Here is a 23,788-nt window from a genome sequence, read left to right as displayed (position 1 = left end):
TCTTGAGATTTCATCATGTGGCTGGACAGAGCATCTTCATTGCATTTTCTGGCCAGGAATCTCCAGAACTTTCCTTGTTGTCCTATTAATGTGTGCAGTAGCTTTTCTTGACGAGCTACATCTGCTGGTTCCTACCGATGCTTTTTAGGTAGCAGGAACTAATGTCATTCGTTGCAAGTTTTGAGTGGGATAGAGGGACTTATAGGTAAGTTGGCTGCTGACAAAGAGCTTCGTAAACAGTAGTACTTACTTTCACAGTTTTAACAGGGAATGATGGTCAGTGGTCAGAGGGAAGGTTTGGTGGGGAGAGTTGTGCTCAAAAAGATACCAGGCTTCATACCAGGACTTCTGAGCCATTAAAAAAATGTCCTGTGAAACCCTCATTGTTAGCAGTTGGCATAAAAGAAGTCAGTATTCCACTGGTGCCATTGTTCTGGGGCAAGTCTGTGTCACATCTGACTTTGGAAAGCATTTGTCTCCAAACGTTCGATACCGGCATAATCAGATGAACAATTTAGGCAATTGGCAGGGTGGGCATGGAGTGAGATGTGTTAATCTTGCTTTGGCAAAGTCTGCGGTATTTCTTTTCTGAACTTAGAGACTCCATTTGCGTTTGGCCCGTTGTTACTCTGAGCAGTGGCCACCAGCAGACAGCATGGAGTGGTGGGGTTCAAGTTCGTTTGTCTGGGAATCTGTTTTCACAGCTCTTGTTCTGGAGGCAGAGCATAACAGGGGCTGTGTACAGCTGCTGTCATCTTTTTTTTTTTTTTAATGTTTGTTTATTTTTGAGAGAGAGAGAGAGAGAGGGAGAGAGCACAAACAAGGGAGGGGCAGAGAGAGAGGGAGGCACGGAATCTGAAGCAGAATCCTGGCTCTAAGCTGTTAGCATAGAGCCCGATGCGGGGCTCAAACTCATGAACCGCGATATCATGACCTGAGCTGAAGTTGGATGCTTAACTAACTGAGCCACCCAGGTGCCCTGCTACTTTCATCTTTTAAGTAAATCTAAAACCTAAAGGATAAAGAACTAAAACTCTCATGAATGATGTACCCATGTGTTCACTGTTTTTCTTTATGGCCGCCCTTCCCCCACCTCAAAGCCTCCTCACCTTCCTCTATGGGTATTGGGAGGGGGGAGTACTGGTGGGTGAGGAAGAAGGGAAATTAAAAGCAGGACAATTAGACTGGGAGTGGTAGGTGCCTCCTTCTGTGAACGTGAACAGAGCTCCCCGTCTTTGTTGGAGTGTTTGCCCTATGGAGAAAAACTCACACGTGAACCCATATGGTTTGGGAGAACTTTCTTCGTGTTGTCAGTTGCCCACTGGACCCCATGGCTGGCCAGGAGGAGGGAGTAGGAATCAGGAAAATGGTTCAGGCATCCATGGTTTTCATCCGCATTCCAAATTTGTTCATGATGACTTTTGATTATGGTACATATATTATCTGTTTACATGTCCTTAATCAGTATATTAAGAACGCAAAGGTCAGAGTCCTTTATCTCTGCTTTCTGGTCATTGTACAGAAGAGGAAGGGCATGGTTCTATTAGCTACATTGTCCAGAGTCATATAAGTAGTTCCTGGCCATTTTCACTAATTCATTCACTCCTGCCTTCCTTCATTCACTCATTTATTCTGTTATGCATCCTTCCTTTATGTAGTATTTATTAAAGTCTTACTATGTGCCAAGTCTTGGGGATACAGAGATGGGTGAAAATTAAACGATCTCTAAAGTCCCTTTTGCTCTAAATCCTTATGACTGAATAAAGATGATAGTTCCGACCTCCTATAATATATTGCATTTCTCTGGCCACACAAAGTGTCTATTGTATTCTTAGTAACCTATTTATCTCCTATACATGTCATAGCTTGTAGAGAGCAGGTTTTTCTTTTATAAAACGTTCATTTAAATTAAGGATAATAGGTACAATTTCTAAAATAATCTTTAAAAGTATTTCTGGGATCAGAGCAGTCTGAATACTATACCCCTACTATCTATTCCCATCTCCAGACCTTTCTTGCCTCTCTGGAATCAAAGGGAACCTGGACTAATATGCATCTGGCCACAGGTGAGGCCTGGAGCTCTGTGTACAGAACGAAAGAGAAGGGGAGGGGACAGGTCACAGGGGACAAGAATCTGGAGAAAACCACCAGCCTTGGGAAGAACATACACAGACTTGTGACTTCCCGGGGCCAGGTTGACACTGAACTTCACTGGGCCTTCCTGACCCTCTGAAAGCCCAAGATGGAGCTGAGTGGGATTACTGAAATGCCCTGCCTTTGAGGACCAGCTCCATAATGGCTCTTACCAGAGGAACAACAACCTACTCGCTGGTAGCCTGGAGGTCATCCTGGCCTTTCAGCCATAGGGTTTCCATCACCTAAGACACTCAAAACCAGGTGTAAGCCCCAGTAAACAAACCAAGAAAAATAACTGTCTACCAAGGGGAGCCTAGTGGCCAAAGGAAGATCTACACAAACACCAGAACACAAGCCCAGTGAAAAAGAACTACTAAGGATAGAAAAGTCCTCAAATAAAATAATAGTAATAGGAGTTATCATCATAGTAATACTTGCGATCCAAGTGCTACATACACATAAAAAAAGACTTCCCATTTGAACTATAAAATAAATTATGATTTGAACTCTAAATTCAGTCTGATAGTCATTTGAGACTCGGTTTAATGCCTTGGAAAATCAGATACAAGAAGTAGCTCAAAGGACAGAAAAAAAATGAGACAGACTTCATGAGAGCAGACCAGAAACAACGTGGAGAATGTACTAGAAAGATCAATGTGCTAATAAGAGAGATTCCATACAGAAAAGAAAGAACAGATGAACAAGCTATAACTCAACGAATAATAGGGAAAAAATTTCCTGAAACGAAGAAACACATGCATTTGCCGACTGAAAGGGTTTACGGTGGCCCAGTCTCGACTGACGCAGAGAAACACAGATACGGGAATATCCTGGGAAGACACACTGTATGCCATTTCCAGAGACAAAGAACAGCCCATGGTGTCCTTAGGATGTCCAAAACCCCAAGCAGATAATTTCCTTAACACCCCTCTCCTCTATATGACAATATTATTTTTATTTTTATAAAAATTTTAAAGGATTTTTCTGAGAGAGAGAGAGTGTGAGTGAGTGGGGGAGGGGCAAAGGGAGAAGGAGAGAGAAGCTCAAGAAGGTTCCACCAGCATGGAGCCCGAGAGAGGGCTGGATCTCACAACCGTGAGATGACAACCTGAACGGAAATCAAGAGTTGGGCGCTCAACTGCCTGAGCCACCCAGGCGGCCCATGACAATATTATTTTTAGTACTAGCTATTAAGCAAGACGATAATAGCCAGAAAAAAAAACCATAAATAGTGAAAATTGTCCTTTACAAAATTATGTGTATATATGAACATAGAAGCAAAAAGTAAAAAGTGAATATTGTAATATCAAAAATGAAACAATAGGTTAATACTGTTTAATTATATTAATATGTTTTCTTAGAAAGGAAAACATTTGCATACTTATATATATTAGTCTATTACAGAAACAAAGTGCAATTTTTGTTTGCAAGCCTTAAGTTTTGATGATTTGCTAGTGACATTCTCAAAATTGATCTTCACTGGATGTCAATAGAGATACGTAAAATTCCTGTTTCCTGATAAATTCCAGAAATTGCAATCTGCCAATAGCTCTGTTATTTTAGAATTGATTCTTATATGCAGAGTAGAAGCTAGAGTACACTGTTTATTAAATGTAAATAATAAAAATGCCAACTTGAAGCCCACACATATATTATTAAAATTAAACACATTATAACCACAGGAATTGTTCAGAATGTGGAGAAAAGTTTTTTGTTTTTGTTTTTTCAAGGAGGAGTAGTAACATACCACTAACGCTATTTAGAATTGCTGGTGCATGGTGATGCTAAGAAGCAGCCCAACTTTTAATTTAAAAATTGGTTTAAGGGGCGCCTGGGGGGCTCAGTCGGTTTGAGTCCGACTCTAGCTCAGGTCATGATCTCATAGTTCGTGAGTTCGAGGCCCGTGTTGGGCTCTGTGCTGACCGCTCAGAGCCTGGAGCCCGCTTTGGATTCTATGTTTCCCTCTCTCTCTGCCCCTCCCCTGCTTGCTCTCTTTCTCTCTCTCTCTCTCTCTCTCTCAAAAATAAACATTAAAATTAAAAAAAAAATAAAAGAAATGGTTTAAAATTTCCTAGAGACAGTGCATCCCCCAGTGACTTGCACTTTAGGTAATCCCTTTACACCAACTGCCTGTCTGGCAGCAACTGAGAATAAGTTACTTACAAGGACAAATCTCTGGCTGGCATGGGACTTGTCATCAGACTCCTGAGAGAAACAGACCCCCTCCCCCATCTTAATGAAGCCAGGATATCCTTTACCTAGTGGAACAAAGGAAAAAGTTCAGGGACATGCTTAGGAGTATATCTCCTGGAAGATATTTGAGGGAAGACTTGTCCAAACAAAAAATGAAAAGAGATACTTCCTTCTGAGGGAAAAAAGCGAAGGGAAACAATTCTCCTCAGAGAGGAGAAAGACGAGATGAAGAAGTAACACAGCAGTTTAAGGTTCTTTTTCGAGTTTGCAGAAGTGGAGATGGGTGGAGTATTAGAGCTGAGAAATAGTGTGTGCCAGGATGCAGGAAATACTCAGAACATATGCGTTTGGTTACGGAAGCAGGTTAAAGATGGTGACCATTAATGCAGTGGATAAGTATACGTGGGACCTCTATGTTAACAAGGGAATACCACGGAATGGATAGCAACTTGCTCAGACCCGCAGATGGGAGAAAGAAAAAAGAAGAAAGTATAATTTAAAATAAATAGTATATATAAAGTAAGATGGAAGGAATATAGTTAAGTATATGGCTATTATACTAAGTATGAAAAGGTTAATTATCCCATGAAGTACAGAGATTACAAAGTTAAAGTTAAAAAAAGTTAAAAACCATTATAGTAACAATTGACACAGAGGAGAATCCTCAATAGGTGCTAAAACCATTGCGTGAAAAATATATACACTTTCAGATTGTGTCCTCTCAGATTTCTTCTTATTTACAAAGTGGAAATGGTAGCTTTTCAATGGAGAAAACGCTTTGAAGGGAGATATCACTTCAACTACTTAATATCACCAACAATAGGAAAAACTTACATTGCGTATATCATCTTGTGACAAGGACACAGATTCGTATCCTGAAAGTAATAGGAAACGATTGGTCCATCCAGTAGTTTGAAACCATCCCAAATGAGGAATAGTTCACAAAACAACTGGCCTGGACTCTTCAAAATGTCAATATCATGAAAGACAAGAAGGCTGAATATTGTTAGAGATTAAAAGAGACCAGGGAGATAGGACAATTACATGCAATGTATGGTCCAGGATTAGGAAAAATTACTATTGATGGGACAGTATTTTATGATTGGTGAAATTTGAATATAAACAGTTTATGAGATAAAAGTTTTATATCAAGTAAACTTTCCTGAAGTATTTAAGAGGGTGAATGGTTAAAATATCTGCAGCCTACTTTTAAATGGTTCAGTCAACACACACACACACACACACACACACACACACACACACACACACACAGGAGAGGGGAGGGGGATGAGAGGGATAGAGAGAACAAACGTGGCAAAATGCTAACAGTTGGTAAATCTAGAGTTCATTATCATACTCTTGCAACTTTTCTGCCAATTTAATTTTTTCAAAATAAAAAGTTTTAAAAACACACTCATATATATATATATATATATATATATATATATATATATATCTCCAGGCAAAATAAAGTATTATAATTGAACATTACAAGTGCTAAATTTAATAAAGAAGGACATGATGTGAAAACAACATTTATGAAGTAGATATAGTCATCAAAAAGTGCCCTGATAGAATTACATGTACTCTATAAATATATGTAGCCTTAAATCCCACACATACATTTTCTTTGTTTACAAGAAAGCCTTAACACATTTTTTAAAATTAAGATTTCACCACACGCATTTGCTAGTTATAATCCAATAAAATTGGAAATAAACAATAAAAAGATGACTGGGGCGCCTGAGTGGCTCAGTTGGTTGAGCGGCCAACTTTGGCTCAGGTCATGATCTCACAGTCTGTAGGTTTAAGCCCTGCATCGGGCTCCGTGATGACAGCTCAGAGCCTGAAGGCTGCTTTGGATTCTGTGTCTCCCTCTCTCTCTGCCCCTCCCCCGCTCATGCTCTGTGTCTTTCTCTCTCTCTCAAAAATGAATAAACATTAAAAAAAATTTTTTTTTAAATATGACCAAAATGTCTTATGTATTTGAAAACACACCATGTTCTTCTAAATGATCCTTGACTCAAAGACGACCTTAAGAAAAGTAGAAACTACCTGGAAAGCTTAACATGAAGGAAAGAAAAACGTGTTTAACCATATTTTATGTTGGTCTTCTTTATCCTCCCAAAAAGTCAAAACATACATGATTTCATGTAATTGAGTTTTGGATTTGTTCAACAAAAAATTGAATTAAATTCATATTTTTTGATTTGATAGAAAGATACAACTTTACATGAAAATTTAATTTTTGTTTATTTTATTAAACCATTAAAGTATTTGTGAACTTATTACCAGTTTCAATTTTCTGGCATGGTTATTAAATTTCAGCTTACAATAATCTTAAATTACATTTTGGATTTCCACAGTTTACAAGAATATCTGGAAAGACAACATATATCTCAGCTCTGTGACATTGAAGAGAGTATAGCTAACGTTAATAAGTTTATTGATATGTTCTTCCCTGATTTTAAAAGTATGAAAAACCTCAAATTAGAAAAGATCCTGGCATTACTTCGACCAGATCTCTTTCAAGAAAAGAAAGGTAAGAAATAAGTATAAATAAACCCTAGTATAATTGCATCAAAGGCTATTATTTTAAAATTTAACATTGAAGAAAAAAGCACCTGAAATAAGAAATTTAGTTAATACTAATCTAATTTCTCAATGATAAAGAATAACACATTTTTGTAGGTAAAGAGTTTGCAAATTATTTTCTAACATTTGAATTTGTTAAAGTAGATTTTAATATGGTAGGACTTATTATATAATAAAGATTGGACTTTATATCTGAAATGCCTTGAATTAATGCACCTCCTCATTAATTGTGTGATTTGATACTTTACCAAGTCTATTTCTTCATGTATAAAATTCAGAAGATTAAAATGAGGGGCATCTGGCTGGCTGAGTTGGTGGAGTGTGTGACTCTTGATCTCGGGGTCATGAGTTTCAGCCCCACGTTGGGAGTAGAGCATACTTAAAAAAAATGAGAAAACATAAAGTGCCTGGCACTTGAAGGGTGCTAGTTATTTTTTTAAGTGTGTTTATTTTGAGACCGAGAGAGAGAGTGAGTGTGAGTGGGCGAGGGGCAGAGAGAGGGAGAGAGAGAATCCCAACGAGGTTCCACATTGTCAGTCCAGAGCCCAATGCAGGGCTCAATCTGGTGAACTCTGAAGTCATGGCCTGAGCCAAAGTCCAAAGTGGGATGCTTTTAACCAACTGAGCCACCCAGGCTCCCCAGGGTGCTAGTTATTTTTAACCTTATCCCATATTCACCTGGCAGGGGGAATATGACAGAATAAGAATTCACACCATACATGCACACTCTTAGTTCTTTTTTATAGCTGGTATATATGGGAATACAGTTGATATTTGTATATTGACCTTATGTTCTTTGACTTGGTAAACTCACTTGGTTCTAGAAGCTTTGGTGTAATTTTCTTAGGAATTTCTATGTAGACCAGGGTTTCTCAACTTCAGACCTACTTACGTTGGGGGCTAGATAATTCTTTTGTTGAAAGGGGCGTTATCGTGTGCGCTGTAAAATGTTTATAGCATCCTTGGCCTCTAGTCACTTGATGCCACTAGCATCCTCTCCGCCCCCAGCACGATAACCAAAAATATCTCCAGACATTGTCACACGCACCCTTGCAGGACAAAATATCAGGCCAAGAGCCCGTGACGGGGACAGTAATATCATCTGCAAATCCAGACGGTTTTACCTCTTTCTTTGGAAGTATCTTCCGCTTACCTCATTGAACTAGCTAGAACTCTCTGTGGATGCTAGCAAGATGTTAGGCTTGCTTTATGCTTTCCCTTACAGCAAAGCACTCGGTCTTTTCCCGTGAAGCACAACATTAGCTCTAATATACCCCTCACCTAATTTTTAAAAACCCCACCTGTTTTTAGTTTGGGGAGTTTTTTTTTTTTTAATATCATGAATAGATATTATGTTTTCTCAATTATTTTTTCTGTATCTACTGATCTGATTATATTTTACTTTCTTGAGTTTGAGAATACGGTAACTACTTTGATTTTTGAATGTTGGACCGGCCTTGCGTCCTTCAGAAAAGCCACACTTGGTTGTATATTGTTCTTTTTAAAAATAGCTGGATTTGATTTTTTAAATATTTTGTTGAGGCGTTTTGTGTCTACATTCATGAGAAATATTTGTTGTTTTCCTTTCTTGTAGTGTCTTTATCTGGTTTTGGTGTCAGGGTAATGCAAGCCTTATAAAAGTGAGATAAGAAGTTGTCAGTCCTCTTCTCTGGAAGAGATCATGTATAATTCATGTTACGTCTTTCTTAAATGTTTATTAGAATTTACCAGGGAAACTTATCTGGGCCTAGAATTTTCTTCATTAGAATGTCTTAGCTTTGTTTTCCTTCTTAAATCCTTTAAAATATGGACATATTTTTTGAATAACCAGACCATATTTTAGAAAGGTTTTAGATTTACAGAAAAATTAAGAAAGATAGTACAGAGTTTCCATATCCCTATCCACCCCCTTCCAACAGCTTATCCAATTAACACCTTATATTATGGTGAAATATTTTTATAATTAATGAACCAGTATTGAAATGTTATTAACTAAAGTTCATAGTTTACAATAATGTTCACTCTTTGTTTTGTACCTTCTATGTTTTTTTTTTTTAATTTTTTTTTTAACGTTTATTTTTTTTTTGAGACAGAGAGAGACAGCATGAACGGGGGAGGGTCAGAGAGAGGGAGACACAGAATCCGAAACAGGCTCCAGGCTCAGAGCTGTCAGCACAGATCTCGACGCAGGGCTCGAACTCATGGACCACAAGATCATGACCCGAGCCGAAGTCGGCCGCCCAACCAACTGAGCCACCCAGGCGCCCCCATTCTATGGTTTTTAATAAATGCATAATGTCATGTATCCCCTTTACAGTATCACACAGAATAGAATCACTGCCCTAAAAAAATACCTTTTCCTATTCTCCCTTCCTCCCTCCCAACTTCTGGTGACCACTGATCTTTTTGCTGTCTCTAGTTTTTGCTTTTTCCAGAATGTCATACAGTTGGAATCATAGAGTATGTGGCTTTTCAGACTGATTGCTTTCACTTAACAATATGCACTTAAGACACCAAAAATTGCGTTGTAATTTTTTGTTTTTCAACAGTGCTGACTTTTTAAAGAACTTCAGAGGAGGAAAATGTTTATTATATTCACCCAGATATTTACTGTTATCTTCTATTCCTTTGGAAGTTCCACGTTTCCCTCTGATACCATTTCCCTTCTACTCAAAGAACTTTAGCACTTTTTTTTTTTTTTTTTAAGAGCAGGTCTGGTGGCAATAAATTGAACTGGTTGTCTTTCATCAAAGAATGTCTTTCTTTCTTTCAAAAAAATTTTTTTAAGTTTATTTTTTGAGAGAGACAGAGCACAAGGCAGGGAGGGGCAGAGAGAGGGAGAATCTCAAGCAGATTTTACATTGTCAGTGCAGAGCCCGATGCAGGGCTTGAACTCACAAACCATGAGATCATGATTTTAGCTGAAACCAAGAGTCGGATGCTTAACTGACTGAGCCACCCAGGTGCCCCAGAACGTCTTTATTTTCATTCCGGAAGGATATTTGTACTGATAGAGAATGCTGGTTTTCCAGTCCATTTCCTTCAGCACTTTAAAAATGTTGTGCCACTGCCTTCTGGCTTTACTGGTATCTAATGAAACATCCATGGTCATTCAAAGCATTTTTTTCCTTATATGTAATATAGCTTTTTATTTGTTTATTTATTTTGGGGATTGCTTTCAAGATTTTTTTCTTTGGTTTTTAACAGCTTTATTATTATGCATGTGAGTATACTTTTCTTTGAGCTTATCTTTGACTTTGGGGTTCCTTGAACTTCTTGAATCTATAAATGTCTTTCACTAAATTTGAGGAATTTTCCACCATTATTTCTTTAAATTATTTGTTCCGTGCCAATTCTTTCACCATCTGGGACTCCAAAGATACAAATGTTAGATATTTTGACATTGTCCTACAGACTCCTGAGGCTTTGGCCTAAATTTGTTTTCTCTGTGTAGTTCTAATTGGATCATTTCACTTGTGTTAGCTTTAAGATTGAAATCTGTGATCTCCTTGTTGGCATTCGGCCCATCCAATGAATATTTATTTCAGTTGTAATGTTTTTCAGTTTTACACACCTCATTCGGTTCATTTTTGTAACTGCTATTTCTCTGCTGAGAACTTTCATCTTTCCAGTCATTTCAAGAGTGTTCATCCTTACTTCATGGAGCGTTATAATTGCTCCTTCAAATTCTTTACCTGAATATTTCAATATCTACATTGGAGTTCTTGAGATTTACTTAGTTCTTTTTTTTTTTAAGTTTTTATTTATTTACTTTGAAAGAGACACAGGGGACAGGGCAGAGGGAGAGGGAGAGAGAGAATCCCAGGCAGGCTCCACACTGCCAGCTCAGAGCCTGATGTGAGGCTCGAACCCACGAGCCATGAGATCATGGCCTGAGCTGAAGTCCAGAGTCGGATGCTCAACTGCCTGAGCCACCCAGGTGCCCCAAGATTTGCTTAGTTCTTTATAGGTTGCATAATTTTGTATTGTATTTTAGTTCTTGGTCACTTGAGTATTGTTATGAGACTGATGAATCGTGTTAAAGTCTTCTAGAGAATGTTGACTTCTTGTTTGTTTCAGAAGTCAGTTGGTCAGGTTACGACCACATGTCCCATCCCACTTTCTATGGGTTGTTTCCAATGTCAGTTGCATTTTCAAAGTTTTTGTATGCTATTCTGGACTTCACAGCTTAGAGCTCACTCAGAAACCTAGGTGATGCTCGATACTGAAGTTCAATTCTCAAGCCACTAAGTTGCCACTTATTAGCCCAACCATAGTCATTGCTTGGGGGGGTCAGTCCACTACTTCAAACACAGGTTTAGTCAGTCGCTTTCCCCCCCACTCCCCACCATCTCTGGCTGTATCTCATAAACCTCTGTTCTTTGTCCTCTGGATGGATATCTGGGGTTTTAGCCTCCCTGTGCGATTGGGCACAGCCCACGTTTAGGACTGCCTCCTAAATGTGAGCAAAAAGTGGGGGTGAGAAAAAAAGTAACAGGGTTTTCCCCACACTGTTCAGGACACAGAGGCCCCCCTTCCCAGTCTCACTGGTCAGAGGGAAGGACTTGCTCTCAGTTTTAGGTGCTTGCAGGGCCTCCGCTCCCTTCATAGTACATTTCACGGCTGGGGCTTGCCTTCTAGAAGGTCCAGGAGAGGGAAAAAGCAAAATCAAAACAAAGAAGCCTCCTAAAATGGGGATATCCTCCCAAGTCTCCATCCCACAAGATGGAGTTTAGCAGAGTTTTATTCCTCTGTCCATGCTCAACCCCACCCCAGTTATAATATCTGTGGTCTTAATTTTTGTGACTGTTGTTTGAAGTTTTAGTATACCGATGGTGGTGGTGATGTTACTTTTACAATGCATATCTTATCTTTTGATAATATTTTGCAATTTATATCTTGTTTATGGTCAGGTTTACAATGGGTATGTTTAGAATTTTTCTTATATAAATTGGTTTTCCTGTTCCCACACTCCTTAGATCTATTAATTTCCCACTTTTTAATCACTTAGTTATATTTTCTGTTACCTGAAGTATATATATATATATATATATTTTTAATTTTTTAATGTTTATTTTTGAGAGAGAGAGAGAGAGAGAGAGAGAGAGAGAGAGAGACAGCGTGAGTGGGGGAGGGGCAGAGAGAGAGGGTGACACAGAATCCGAAGCAGGCTCCAGGCTCTGAGCTGTCAGTGCAGAGCCAGACGTGGGGCTTGAACTCACAAGCTGTGAGATCATGACCTGAGCTGAAGCCGGACGCCTAACCAACTGAGCCACCCAGGCACCCCACACCTGAAGCATATATATTTAAACACGTTTTTGAAAAAGATATGTACTTCTTTCGTTTTCTGAACGCTGGCATATTTAAGAATATCTTTTGTTACCTTTGTGTATAAAGGAAACTTACCTGACTGTATATTTTTAAGAAATAAATCTCCCATCCCCAAACCTATAGACTTTTTGCATTGAGGAGGAAAGTCTGTTTTCAGCCTGGTTTTTGTTTCTTTGCAGATAATTCAGTTTTTGTTATGTTTTGTTTGTTTCACTTAGATACTTGTGGAATTTTCCCTCATTACTCAAAAATTTCCAAGATTTTGTAGATATATCAGAATGAATTGGTCATGGAGCACCTGGGTGGCTCAGTCAGTTAAGCCTCCGACTTTGGCTCAGGTCATGATCTCACGGTTCAAGAGTTCGAGCCCCACATTGGGCTCTGTGCTGACAGCTCAGAACCTGGAGCCTGCCTCGGATTCTGTGTCTGCCTCTTTCTCTGCCCCTCCCTCGCTCTCACTCTTTGTTTCTCTCAAAAATAAAACATTAAAAAAAAGAAAAGAATGAACTGGTTTTGGGGTACCTGGGTGGCTCAGTCGGTTCAATGTCTGACTCTTATTTCGGCTCAGGTCATGATCTAATGGTTCATAGGTTCAAACCCCATGTCATGCTCTGTGCTGTTAGCATGGAGCCTGCTTGGGATTTTCTCTCCCTCCCTCTCTGCCTCTCTCTCTCTCTCTCTCTCTCTCTCTCTATCTCTCTTTCTCAAAATAAATAAATAAATATTTTTTAAAAAAGAATGAACTGGTTTTTCCATATTTATTTGGTTACTAACCACCTGACTTAGCGATTTGTCTGTGATAGAGGAGATAGAAGATAGCAAAGTGCTCTAGGCTTTGAAGTATGATTTTTATGGATGAGGTTATTCCACGAAGCAACCATACAATTGCTAGGTGCTTTGTCTAGAAGTTCTCTGCATCCCCACACCTGCCACTGAATGTGGCATCACTGAATTACTTGAGGTGACGTCTGAAAAGCCTCATGGACACTATGCAACAAAATAAAATATTTATTATCATATCTATCATATTTGTCTACATTGGAATTTGAAGCGGAACCGAATCCTCGAGTAATGAGGTCAAGGAAACGCAATACCATCTTGCAAATAGTGGTACTCCCCATGCTTTTTACTTTCATCATTAAAAACTGAGGCCCCTCTGTGTCGTGTTGTAATTCTTGTGATCACCTATCTGAGAGAGTGCCAACTAAGGAGAGGCTCATTGAGTCTAGTTTCTTTAACTTTATGGAGCTTTGCTTTCCCTAAATATTTTTCCTCAGCTTTTCTCATAAGCCATGACAAGAAGCCATCCTATGCAAACTGTTTGAGGATTTGCTGTCACTTTTAAACTGTTGGCCACTAGGTACCCTCATATGAGAAAACGTTTTTTGTTTTTGTTTTTGTTTTTGTTTTTTTAAATTCAGCAATGCAAAAACCTTACAAATTATTTCAGTCTCCTCTAAGGATTCCTCCTTAAAAAAAATTTTTTTTAATGTTTATTTTTGAGAGAGAGTATGAGCTTGTGGTGGGGGGAGGGGACTGGGGAGGAGGGAAGGAGGAGGAGGGAAAGGGAAGCAGGGAGGAGGAAAGGGGACAGGGGCAGTGAGGGAGACACAGAATCTGAAGCAGGCTCCAGGCTCTGAGCTATCGGCCCAGAGCCGGACATGGGACTTGAACCCACGAACCGTGAGATCATGACCTGAGCTGATACTTAACCCACTGAGCCACCCAGGCACCCCAGGATTCTACCTTTTAAAATCCAAGAACTATGTAAACATTCTGTTTTTGCTTCCTCTTGTCTGTGAGCTCGTTCTGAAGCAAATTATTGCTTAAACTCTATTAACTTGTATGTTTTCTTGTTTGTTTTACTCTTTCCTGACAATGGTTTGCTTAGGCTGAGTCCATTAACTCTATTCCATGCCCAACAGGGGAGAGGATGCATTTTCAGCTAGGTTGCATTTTTGGCTTTGAGCGGGGCCCAGTGCTGTCCGGGACCCGAGTCAGCATTTGTGTTTTGGGTTTTGCCTTCTTTGTTACAAGATGGCCTCACAGCTCCAGGCCTCATGTCGCTGAAATGCCTTAGACAGGACAGAAGGTGGTGTAGGGCAGGGAAGCCGTCCCCCCGGGTACCTCTCTCAGAAGCAGCCCCTGTCCAGGTCCTTTGTGTATCATTGACCAGATCTGGGCAGCATCGCCACCCGTCCATAAGGAAGGTTGGAGAAGTTGAGTATTGCATTTTCTAGACTTCCACAGTGGGACGTGCGCCAGAGAAGGAGGAGACTTAGAAATACTTTTGGGTTTCCAATCATTGTGTTTCTCCCCAAGTGGGACAAGTAAAATAGGGCTAGTGAAGATATAAACTGTTTACACATACTTCTGTAATTGTGTTAACTCGTTATTTTGGTTACTGTCTATACCCACACACATGCTCGTATGTGCACCTGAGGAAAAGGTTTACTAGTGAGACACCTCTGCTTGTGTGTATGCATGTGTGTGATTCCTGTGTGACGAAAAATCAGACACAGCATCATAAATCATAATTTGGTACGTTCACCTTAACAACGCTGTTCACCTTAAAATCTGAGAAGCTATTTTTGCCAACTTCTAAATTTCATATGAGGATGAGAGGCATTATATGCCTTCATAATAATACATTCAGTCTGGTATGGATAGCCAGCAACCCATCAGTTTAACACTTATCATGTGACTTTTTATTTAGAGAACGTTTTAGGTATCATCCATGATGAAGGCTTTAAAATACTGATGCAGAGACCAATCGTATTGTCAGAAGAAGAAGCACAAACACTGTGCAAGGAATATGAAAATGAAGATTATTTTGAAAATCTTATAAAAAAAATGACCAGGTAAAGTAGATTTCAGGTTTAGAAGGCGCAATCTGATTTAGTCTTATTTATCCATTTAAATTCTAGTTCGTTGGCATACAGTGCGATTTTGGTTTCAGAGTAGAATTCAGTGATTCATCACTTCCGTACAACACCCAGTGCTCATCCCAACAAGTGCCCTCCTTAGTACCCGTCACCCATCTGGCCCATTCCCCACCCACGTCCCTCCATCAACCCTCAGTTTGTTCTCTGTCTTTAAGAGTCTCTTGTGGTTTGTTTGGTTGAGTTTTGAATCATTTAAATCTTCTTCTGAACCTGCCCTGGTCAAGCTGCCACACCTCTCAGTTCTGTAACCATGTGCTGAGTCTCCTTCTTTGCCAGTCTCACCCCCACCTCAAGTCTCTGCTCAACTGTCTCATCTGCTCTCGTCCCCCTGGAATGCTACTGGAGCAATGGAAAGGCCCAGGTGAAGTCACTGGAATCCGCTGAGTCGAGTGCCAGAAATCTGTGGTGTGTGACATAATGTCCAAGGAGAGAACTCACTGACTCTCGAGGGTTTTGGTAGTCCTAGCGATCATTAGTCCAAGGAGAATAAGATGCTAGAAATCTGTCAGGTTTCTGGAAGGGTAAGTGAAATAGCAGCTGGGACAGAAATCCAGCAAGGGTACATGAATCAGCAGGAATATGGGAATACTATATAGGAACCTATCTATCAGAACCAAGGTCCTTCTCTTCCCTTCCTTTGTCTGCTTCCATACTTGTATAAGGTGCTCAATATACTCTTGGGAGTACACCGATGGAAATTAGTCTTAGTCTTGGTAAAAGAATTATCTCGACTTGTATTATCTATACAAATTTAGCTACTGAGCCATAATATACGGCTTTTTTTTTTTTTCTTTTAACAGTGGTCCATCTCTAGCCCTTGTTTTATTGAGAGACAATTGTTTACAACACTGGAAAGAGTTAATTGGGCCCAGCAGTGTTGAAAAAGCCAAGACATCTCTTCCAGAGAGGTAGGATTCATACCGTGGGTCCCAAACTTTTTTCATGGGAGACACTTTAATTTTACTTTGGATGCGGGTACAAGAGCCACAGCTCCAGTCCAAGAGAGGCTCTCAGAAAAACTACTTTCCCTGATTGTGACTGGAGGCCCAGCCCAATGGCAGCTCAAATAGAGCCAAGGCTTTGCAGATGAAGGTTTTGGGATGCCTGGTGTGGGGATGGGAAGTAAGTGGTGTACCCAGCCAAAAGGCCATCTCTTGGCCTTTGGTAGGAATCAATTCAGGAGAGGAAAGGCCCATCCTTTAAGTGAGCAAGAACAGAGATGCTCTATCAGATACAGAAAACTTGCCATACGTGTTGGTATAATAAATAACAGTACTAATGAAGCATCACATGTAACCGTTGAAATGTTTTCTTTTGGGTAGGATGTCTGGAATCTGACTTGTTCTGCATGGACATATTTTACCCCTTATTTAGCCCTACAATTACCATAAAGGATAATAGGGTTAGACAGTCTATAAGTAGTATGAGCAGAATGCCATAGAATCACTTAATGAAACGTAGCATAAAAGGCAAGGTATGGCATTTGAGACAGGAATTCCTATCAACACAAGGCCTACACTTTAGCCATACTGTTCTAGAAATTATGGTTTCAAGTGTGAAGGTAGTGCACCAGCACGGAGGTACATTCTCCCGGTGAAGGCAGGCAAAGCCCTTATGCCCCCTATGTTGCTACAAGTTCACAGCTAATCTTGACTGTTATTTTTGGTTCCTCCTTTCCCAGTTTCCGTGGCTCCACCCAGTTCCTTCAGGTTGCTGTTAGAATAACTCAGCAGAGCTCTGCCCTTTCCTGCACTTGGGTCAGATTCAGCACTGCCTGGCTTAATCTGAAATAAGGTCACTTGCATAAAGGAGAAACACAGCAACCCTCACACTCATCACCTACTCCCTCTGTCCTATCCTCCCCTTCACACACACTTTTCTCAATAATCATGTCTAACGGCACCACGGAGGGGCTGGTTGTTCTCTGCAGTGGACAGAGTAAGTGCTGGTGATATGTTAGGTGACACCTTATACATTCATTGTGCAAATCCCCTACCCCTGGAATCCCAGGCTCCAAGGGTCTTGGGTTGCAAACATCTTCAAATCAGAGGTGAGAGAACCGCCAAGGATCAAGTGGGATGTTCAAGTCGGATAAGGCAAAAAGGAAATCTGAATGCATCAGTAAAAGCAGAGAGGCAAGAAGAGGGTCTGAGGACCGAAAGCCAATGACCAGTAAAGTCAGGTCATTAACAGGAAAGGACATTATTCACTGTGGCTGGATTTTTTGGGTTGGCAATTCAGGACTATGTGTAAAGGGCAGAGAATGAAATAAGCAGTGTGTGTATCCTCTACTGAACCATATGTAGATAAAGAGATAGGAAAAAGGGCAACTGAAAAAAACATCAAGGAGCAACAATTGATTTAGGAAGTGTATGTATTCCTCTATGGTAGAGGAAGCAGATCCAGAATAAACTGCCTAACCCAACATACCCAGTACCATCAACCTCACTCTTGCCTCTTCACTTGAACCCATCCTGTATGCTCCTCTTTTATCACTGTACTTGCTCTGCTGGACGGTTCCATTGCGGTATCTTTTGGATTCAGTGTTTGTGATTTGGGATCCATGTTATAGAGTCAAATGCCATCTCTAGAGCTCGAGAATATTTAGTGATGACAGAAGGGAAATGAATATGGAGAGCTTAATAGGCGCCATATGTTTCAAATGTATCATCTGATTCCACCCTCAAAAATCTCCTTCCAAAACAGTTTTATTATTTGTATTTGAGACGGTTCAAGCACAGAGAGGTTAAGTAATTGCCCAATGACACATAGCTAGCGAGTAGTGCAGCCGGGATTGTACAGTCTGCATTTTCACCGCACCAAGGCATCCGTTTGTTCTTTCAGAGTCAGCTGTAAATATTCACATTGTGGTTATTTAAATGTTCATGCTCTGTCTTCCTGATGACTGTTACCTCCTTATAAGGAAGTAATATGTTTCAAGCCACTCTGTCATTGTTGCCTTTCGCATAATGTCTAAATCAGGAATGAGTTGCTTGATAACTTTTGAACAATTCATATAAATAGTGTTCTGTTGTGTTAGCTTATAGTGTGTTATGTGATGCTCTAATAGTTCTTGACTTCATTTTCAAAGCTTATGCGTGCAATTTGCAGTGGAAGGTTTGCCTATCAACCAGTTGTATGGAAGTGATTCGTTAGAAACTGCTGAAAAGGAAATACAATATTTCTTTCCTCCTCAACAGACTTTAGCACTGATTAAACCTCATGTAACACAGGAACAAAGAGGTAAATATTTAGAAATAAAAGTCAATGTATACATCCCCTTCAAATTTTGTGAAAATTTTCAAACTATGCAATGAACACCCATATCCCTTGATCTCGATGTAACAATTAGCTCTTGTCATATTTGTTCTGTCTCCCTCCTTCCCTCATCCTTCTTTCTGTCTCCCTTATAATCAAAATGATGACGAATTTTGTTCAAGTCCTTTTAGAGTTGATGGAGATGACGATGTTTTTCTCCGTAGATATATTACCACGAAAGATCATATTAATGATATTTCTAATATCAAGCCATTCTTCCATTCCTGTATAAATTACACTTAATCGTGAGGTATTTTTTAAATGTGCTTTTGGATTCTAGTTGCATATATTTTATTTGGGATTTTTCACATTGAGACTGACAATGATATTGGTCCGTCCTTTTCATTTTTTTTTTTGTGGAAGGTTAAATAACAATGTAATACTTCATCAAAAATGTGAATGTCTTTGTTTTCGGCACTCTGGAGGAGTTTAAGCAGCAGTGGGATTGCTATTTGAAGATTTCCCATGAAATCTTTCCCATGAAAATTTCTGGGCCTGGTGTCAATGGTTATTTCTACCCTGTCATTTCTTAGTTTGTTGTCTCTCAAACAAACAGAATTTGATTTATTTAGGAGTTAGTTCTCTTTTTCTAACTCATTACTTTCTGTTGTTGTTGTTGTTGTTTTTTTTTAATTTTCACCTTCCTTTGATTCTCTAGTAGTTTTAAAAAATGTTCTTCTAGCTTTTTAAATTAGATCTTTAATTCATTTATTTTCATTATCTTATTTTTGTCAATGTAAAATTTTGAAGTTATATGTTTTCCTTGATTACTGGTTTAATCTTCTGATTATCCCATAGATTTTATTTTATTAAAAATTTTTTTAATGTTTATTTATTTTTGAGAGAGAGAGAGAGAGAGAGAGAGAGAGAGAGAGAGAGAGAGAGAAAGCCAGGGAGGGGCAGAGAGTGAAGGAGACACATTTTTTATGAAGCTGTCAGCACAGAGCCCAACGCAGGTCTTGAACTCAGAAACTGTGAGATCATGACCTGAACCGAAGTCAGACGTTTAACTGACTGAGCCACCCAGGTGCCCCTCTCATAAATTTTAATGCATAGTGTTGTCATTAACATTATTTTTTTGAAATTCTGCACTGTGCCTACAATGTTCTTTCTCTACTTGTCTGCTTGGTGATCATCTCTTACCGTTTCTGTACTTAATACAAAGATCGGCCTTTCTGGAAGTCATCTCTGATCTTCCCAGAGAGAGTTAATGGTTACTTGCCTGTGGTTGCAGGAGCCTTTATACATTGTTCTTTCTTTACAAGCTGTGTTTCCAGGCCAGGCCCTCTAAGCAGACAATATCTAGAAGAAATGTTAATGTTCTATTCACATTTGTTCCCACAGTGCCCCCCCTAGGGCAGATCCTGGTGACCCCCTTTATAGAAGTCCAGCCTTCTTCAGTCTTTCTATCAGTTATGCCCAACTTGACCTTTAGAAACCAGCACAACACTTCTAAGTGTTGGACCAAAGAAAAGACTGTTTTACCAGAAAGCGCCCAATCCCTCAGTTGGCTCACTAAATGTAGCCCTTAAAGGTTAGGCGGCTGGTGAGATTTTGACAAGATTTACTTTATTCAATTCCCTCCATGGTGCCTTGCTACTTTAGAGAGAAGAGTTCAGATCGGCTCCCTGGTTCAATCCATATCTAGCAAGGAGTTCCTTGACATTTGTAGCATGGATGTGAAAACATGACTTCACTTTCGGCACAGAGGCACATCCCTTCCCCTCTCCTTAGAGTCTATGAGATGTTGTCAGTGCATCCTGGAAAGGTGCACCTCAGAGATTGAACATCTGCATTAATGTATTAACATGGTGCTTTTCAGTTCAATTTCATTTTGCATAGTTTTTGCTTTTTAAGCCACACTATGCAAGTAAAATGATTACTTTCCATAGTTATTTCAGTCTACTTGAACATGGAACAAATGTGGAGGCATTCTGCAAGATTACTAAATATCTCTTTTCCCTAGAGGAGATCTTGAAATATATTAAAGAGGCTGGATTTGAAATCACACAGATGAAGGAAATGCTCCTAAATGAAGAAGCAGCAGACAAAATTTACTCAAAAATAAAAACAAAAGACTTTTATAAAGATGTATTGGAAGTGTTATCTGAGTAAGTTTCTGATATATAGTCCTTTGCACGATAAAAGTTGTAAATATTCATTATAGAAACTGAAAAATACAAAATGTAATGAAAACATTCCATCTAATTTCATTCATTCAAAGACACCCTGTTAATATTTGGGGTTCATTCTTCTTTGTTTCCTTCTTTCTCTATCTTCTTCTCTCTTTCCTTCCTTCCCTTCTCCTTACCCTTCCTTCCTTCCTTCCTTCCTTCCTTCCTTCTTTCCTTCCTTCCTTCCTTCTTTCCTTCCTTCCTTCCTTCCTTCCTTCCTTCCTTCCTTCCTTCCTTCCTTTCTTCCTCTATTTCTGTAGGTCTTCAACATTATATAGAGGTGATATGGGTTTCAATTTCTGGTTTTTTTTTTTTAATTTTTTTTTCCAACGTTTTTATTTATTTTTGGGACAGAGAGAGACAGAGCATGAACGGGGGAGGGGCAGAGAGAGAGGGAGACACAGAATCGGAAACAGGCTCCAGGCTCTGAGCCATCAGCCCAGAGCCTGATGCGGGGCTCGAACTCACGGACCGCGAGATCGTGACCTGGCTGAAGTCGGACGCTTAACCGACTGCGCCACCCAGGCGCCCCACAATTTCTGGTTTTAAGTTTCTGTTTTGCCAGCATATTTAATCTGTGCCTCGATTGCCTTATCTATAAAATGGGGATAATAATAGTATCCATCTCATAGGTTTGTTGTGAGGGTTATATAATTAGTACATTGGACATACTTGGAACAGTGTCTGACACATATCTCTAGACTTAACCTATAGCACTCATGCAGCACAAAAACCTGTTCTCTCCCCAAAAAGGGGGAGAAATGGAAAAACAGAAAGAAAGTACAAGGGGCGCCTGGGTGGCTCAGTCGGTTAAACGTCTGACTCTTGATTTGAGCTCAGGTCATGATCTCATGGTTCGTGAGATCAAGCCCTGTGTCGTGAGATCAACTGGGTTCCGTGCTGACAGTGTGGAGCCTGCTTGGGATTCTTTGTCTCCTCTCTCTCTGCCCCTTCCCCCACTAATGTGTGTTCTCTCTCTCTCTCTCTCTCTCTCTCAAAAACAAATTAACATTTAAAACAACTTAAAAAAAACCCCACAAAATCACACTGACAAGGACAAAGAATAAAGACCAAGTGTGGCATTCTGTGTTTAGTTGTGTATGCAATCTCTACAGGTGTAAATAGCCAAAATCTTCTGAAAGCATTCTTCTTTGCAGAGGTCTGTCTTTGGTCATGATTCTGACCAAGTGGAATGCTGTTTCAGACTGGAGACGATTGATGGGTCCTGTAGACCCAGATGAAGCAAAACTACTGTCCCCAGATTCTATCCGAGCCCAGTTTGGAGCAAGTGTTTTGAAAAATGCTGTCCATGGATCATCTAATATCCATGAAGCAATGGAGACCATCAATCAAATGTTTGAAGTGTTGGTTCCCGAGAACCCTGAGGGAAACTAAAGTACGGTACCTTTTAAATGATTGTTTTCTTTGCTTGTTACTGTGATTGAGCCCAGGACGAGACTGTCCCAGAAGGACCAGAACTTTTCCCATATGTCTGAATCAAACTTTATTTCTTGCCAGACACACTGTGCTATTCCATAACAGCCTTGAAGCTACATAGTATGTATACAGATTGAGTTTGCTTAGCTCTTGATAGGAAGCTTGAAAACTTTTCTGTCCTGGGCCATGTGGGAGACAGAGCCTAAGTTAAGTGACTTTTCCCATAAAACCTACTTTCCTTTATTTTTTTTTTTTTCAACGTTTATTTATTTTTGGGACAGAGAGAGACAGAGCATGAACGGGGGAGGGGCAGAGAGAGAGGGAGACACAGAATCAGAAACAGGCTCCAGGCTCTGAGCCATCAGCCCAGAGCCTGACGCGGGGCTCGAACCCACGGACCGCGAGATCGTGACCTGGCTGAAGTCGGACGCTTAGCCGACTGCGCCACCCAGGCGCCCCTCCTTCTTTATTTTTAAAGCGGGCTCGCATACACTTGTGTGGCTCTGACTGCTGACTGGAATAGGACTGTATATGGCCTCTTCACATGTCGAGGGTTGTCCCCCCTTGGATGACCCAAACTGAGAGTCAGTATCCAGAACATAATGAGAAAGCAGTGTGAAGTGGAGAAACCCATCCACACCAAGCCAGGTTCCTTGGGGAGAGAAGAGTATCTTTTTCCCTTAATATTGTCATTTAGGCTATATTTCTCCAGGTATAAGCACATTGTATGAAAATATTAGATGCATAAAATAAAAATAAATTTGGGCAAAGGGAGCCTCATTCCATACATCTCACTCAATTACAGACCGAGGCATGAGTGTACAACCCATAAACATTTATGTTGGGAAAATATGTATCGTGTGTCTGCTTGAACTGTAGGTTCTTGGTTGATACAAAAAAAATGGCTGAGTGAAGGTTGTTACCTTCAGGAAAGGGCAAATCTAGCGGGGAGTCAAAACTCACAGAAACAACATCTGATTATAATCACTGTGGGACAGTACATTATTAAACATGTCACTGATGGATGACTACGTGGAAATAGATGTTATAGCAATCTGGTGTAGATCTATGCTAACATCTGCATATCCCTCCTTTTTTTGATGAGGGGAGCATTGTGAATAATATAGAGGATTTCAAATTAGTGTATAATTAAGTGCTGAATTGACAGGTGTATGTTTGATGGTTAGGCGCTGGAGAAGGTAAGGAATGAAATCAGACTTGAGAAATAAGGAGGATTTTCAAAATCAGAGGTAAGGAAGCAAGAAAGAGAATTCAGTGTTGTTGCTTATTTATTTATTTTTTTTTAATTTTAAGTTTACTTATTTTGAGAGAGAGACAGAGAGAGTAAGTGGTGGAGGGATAAAGAGAAAGGGGAAGAGAGAGTATCCCAAGCAGGCTCTGCACTGTCAGTGAAGAGCCAGACGCGAGGCTCAAAGTCACAAACTGCAAATTCATGACCTGAGCCGAAACCAAGAGTCCACGCTTAACTGACTGAGCCCACCCCAAGAATTCAGTTTTAAAAGTTTCAAAACTATCATATATGCATACACTTGATGCTTATGTATAAAGACACGTTGCTTGTTTCTGTCTTACTATGTCTACGATACCATATCTACTATACTCTATCATATCACCTTAAGGTATTGTTGGCCTGTTTTA

General features: G+C 39.9%; 1 protein-coding gene across 14 annotated transcripts in view; it reads left to right on the top strand.

Annotated features, from left to right (window-relative positions):
* Nucleotides 1–23,788, top strand: part of NME8 (NME/NM23 family member 8) — a 99,324-nt gene that overhangs the window by 22,541 nt on the left and 52,995 nt on the right. For all 14 annotated transcript variants that reach the window (XM_045052213.1, XM_023250219.2, XM_045052205.1 and 11 more), the window contains 6 exons: nucleotides 6,696–6,871; nucleotides 14,972–15,116; nucleotides 16,001–16,108; nucleotides 18,292–18,443; nucleotides 20,485–20,629; nucleotides 21,850–22,088. In XM_045052213.1, the coding sequence (XP_044908148.1) occupies nucleotides 6,696–6,871; nucleotides 14,972–15,116; nucleotides 16,001–16,108; nucleotides 18,292–18,443; nucleotides 20,485–20,629; nucleotides 21,850–22,087 (964 nt within the window). In that variant the 3' untranslated portion in view covers nucleotide 22,088. The remainder of the gene's footprint in view (nucleotides 1–6,695; nucleotides 6,872–14,971; nucleotides 15,117–16,000; nucleotides 16,109–18,291; nucleotides 18,444–20,484; nucleotides 20,630–21,849; nucleotides 22,089–23,788) is intronic.

This window comes from Felis catus, chromosome A2, assembly GCF_018350175.1.
Source record: "Felis catus isolate Fca126 chromosome A2, F.catus_Fca126_mat1.0, whole genome shotgun sequence".
Lineage (NCBI taxonomy): Eukaryota > Metazoa > Chordata > Mammalia > Carnivora > Felidae > Felis > Felis catus.
The sequence above is the reverse complement of the archived record's forward strand: the minus strand, read 5'-3'. Positions and strand labels throughout refer to the sequence as shown.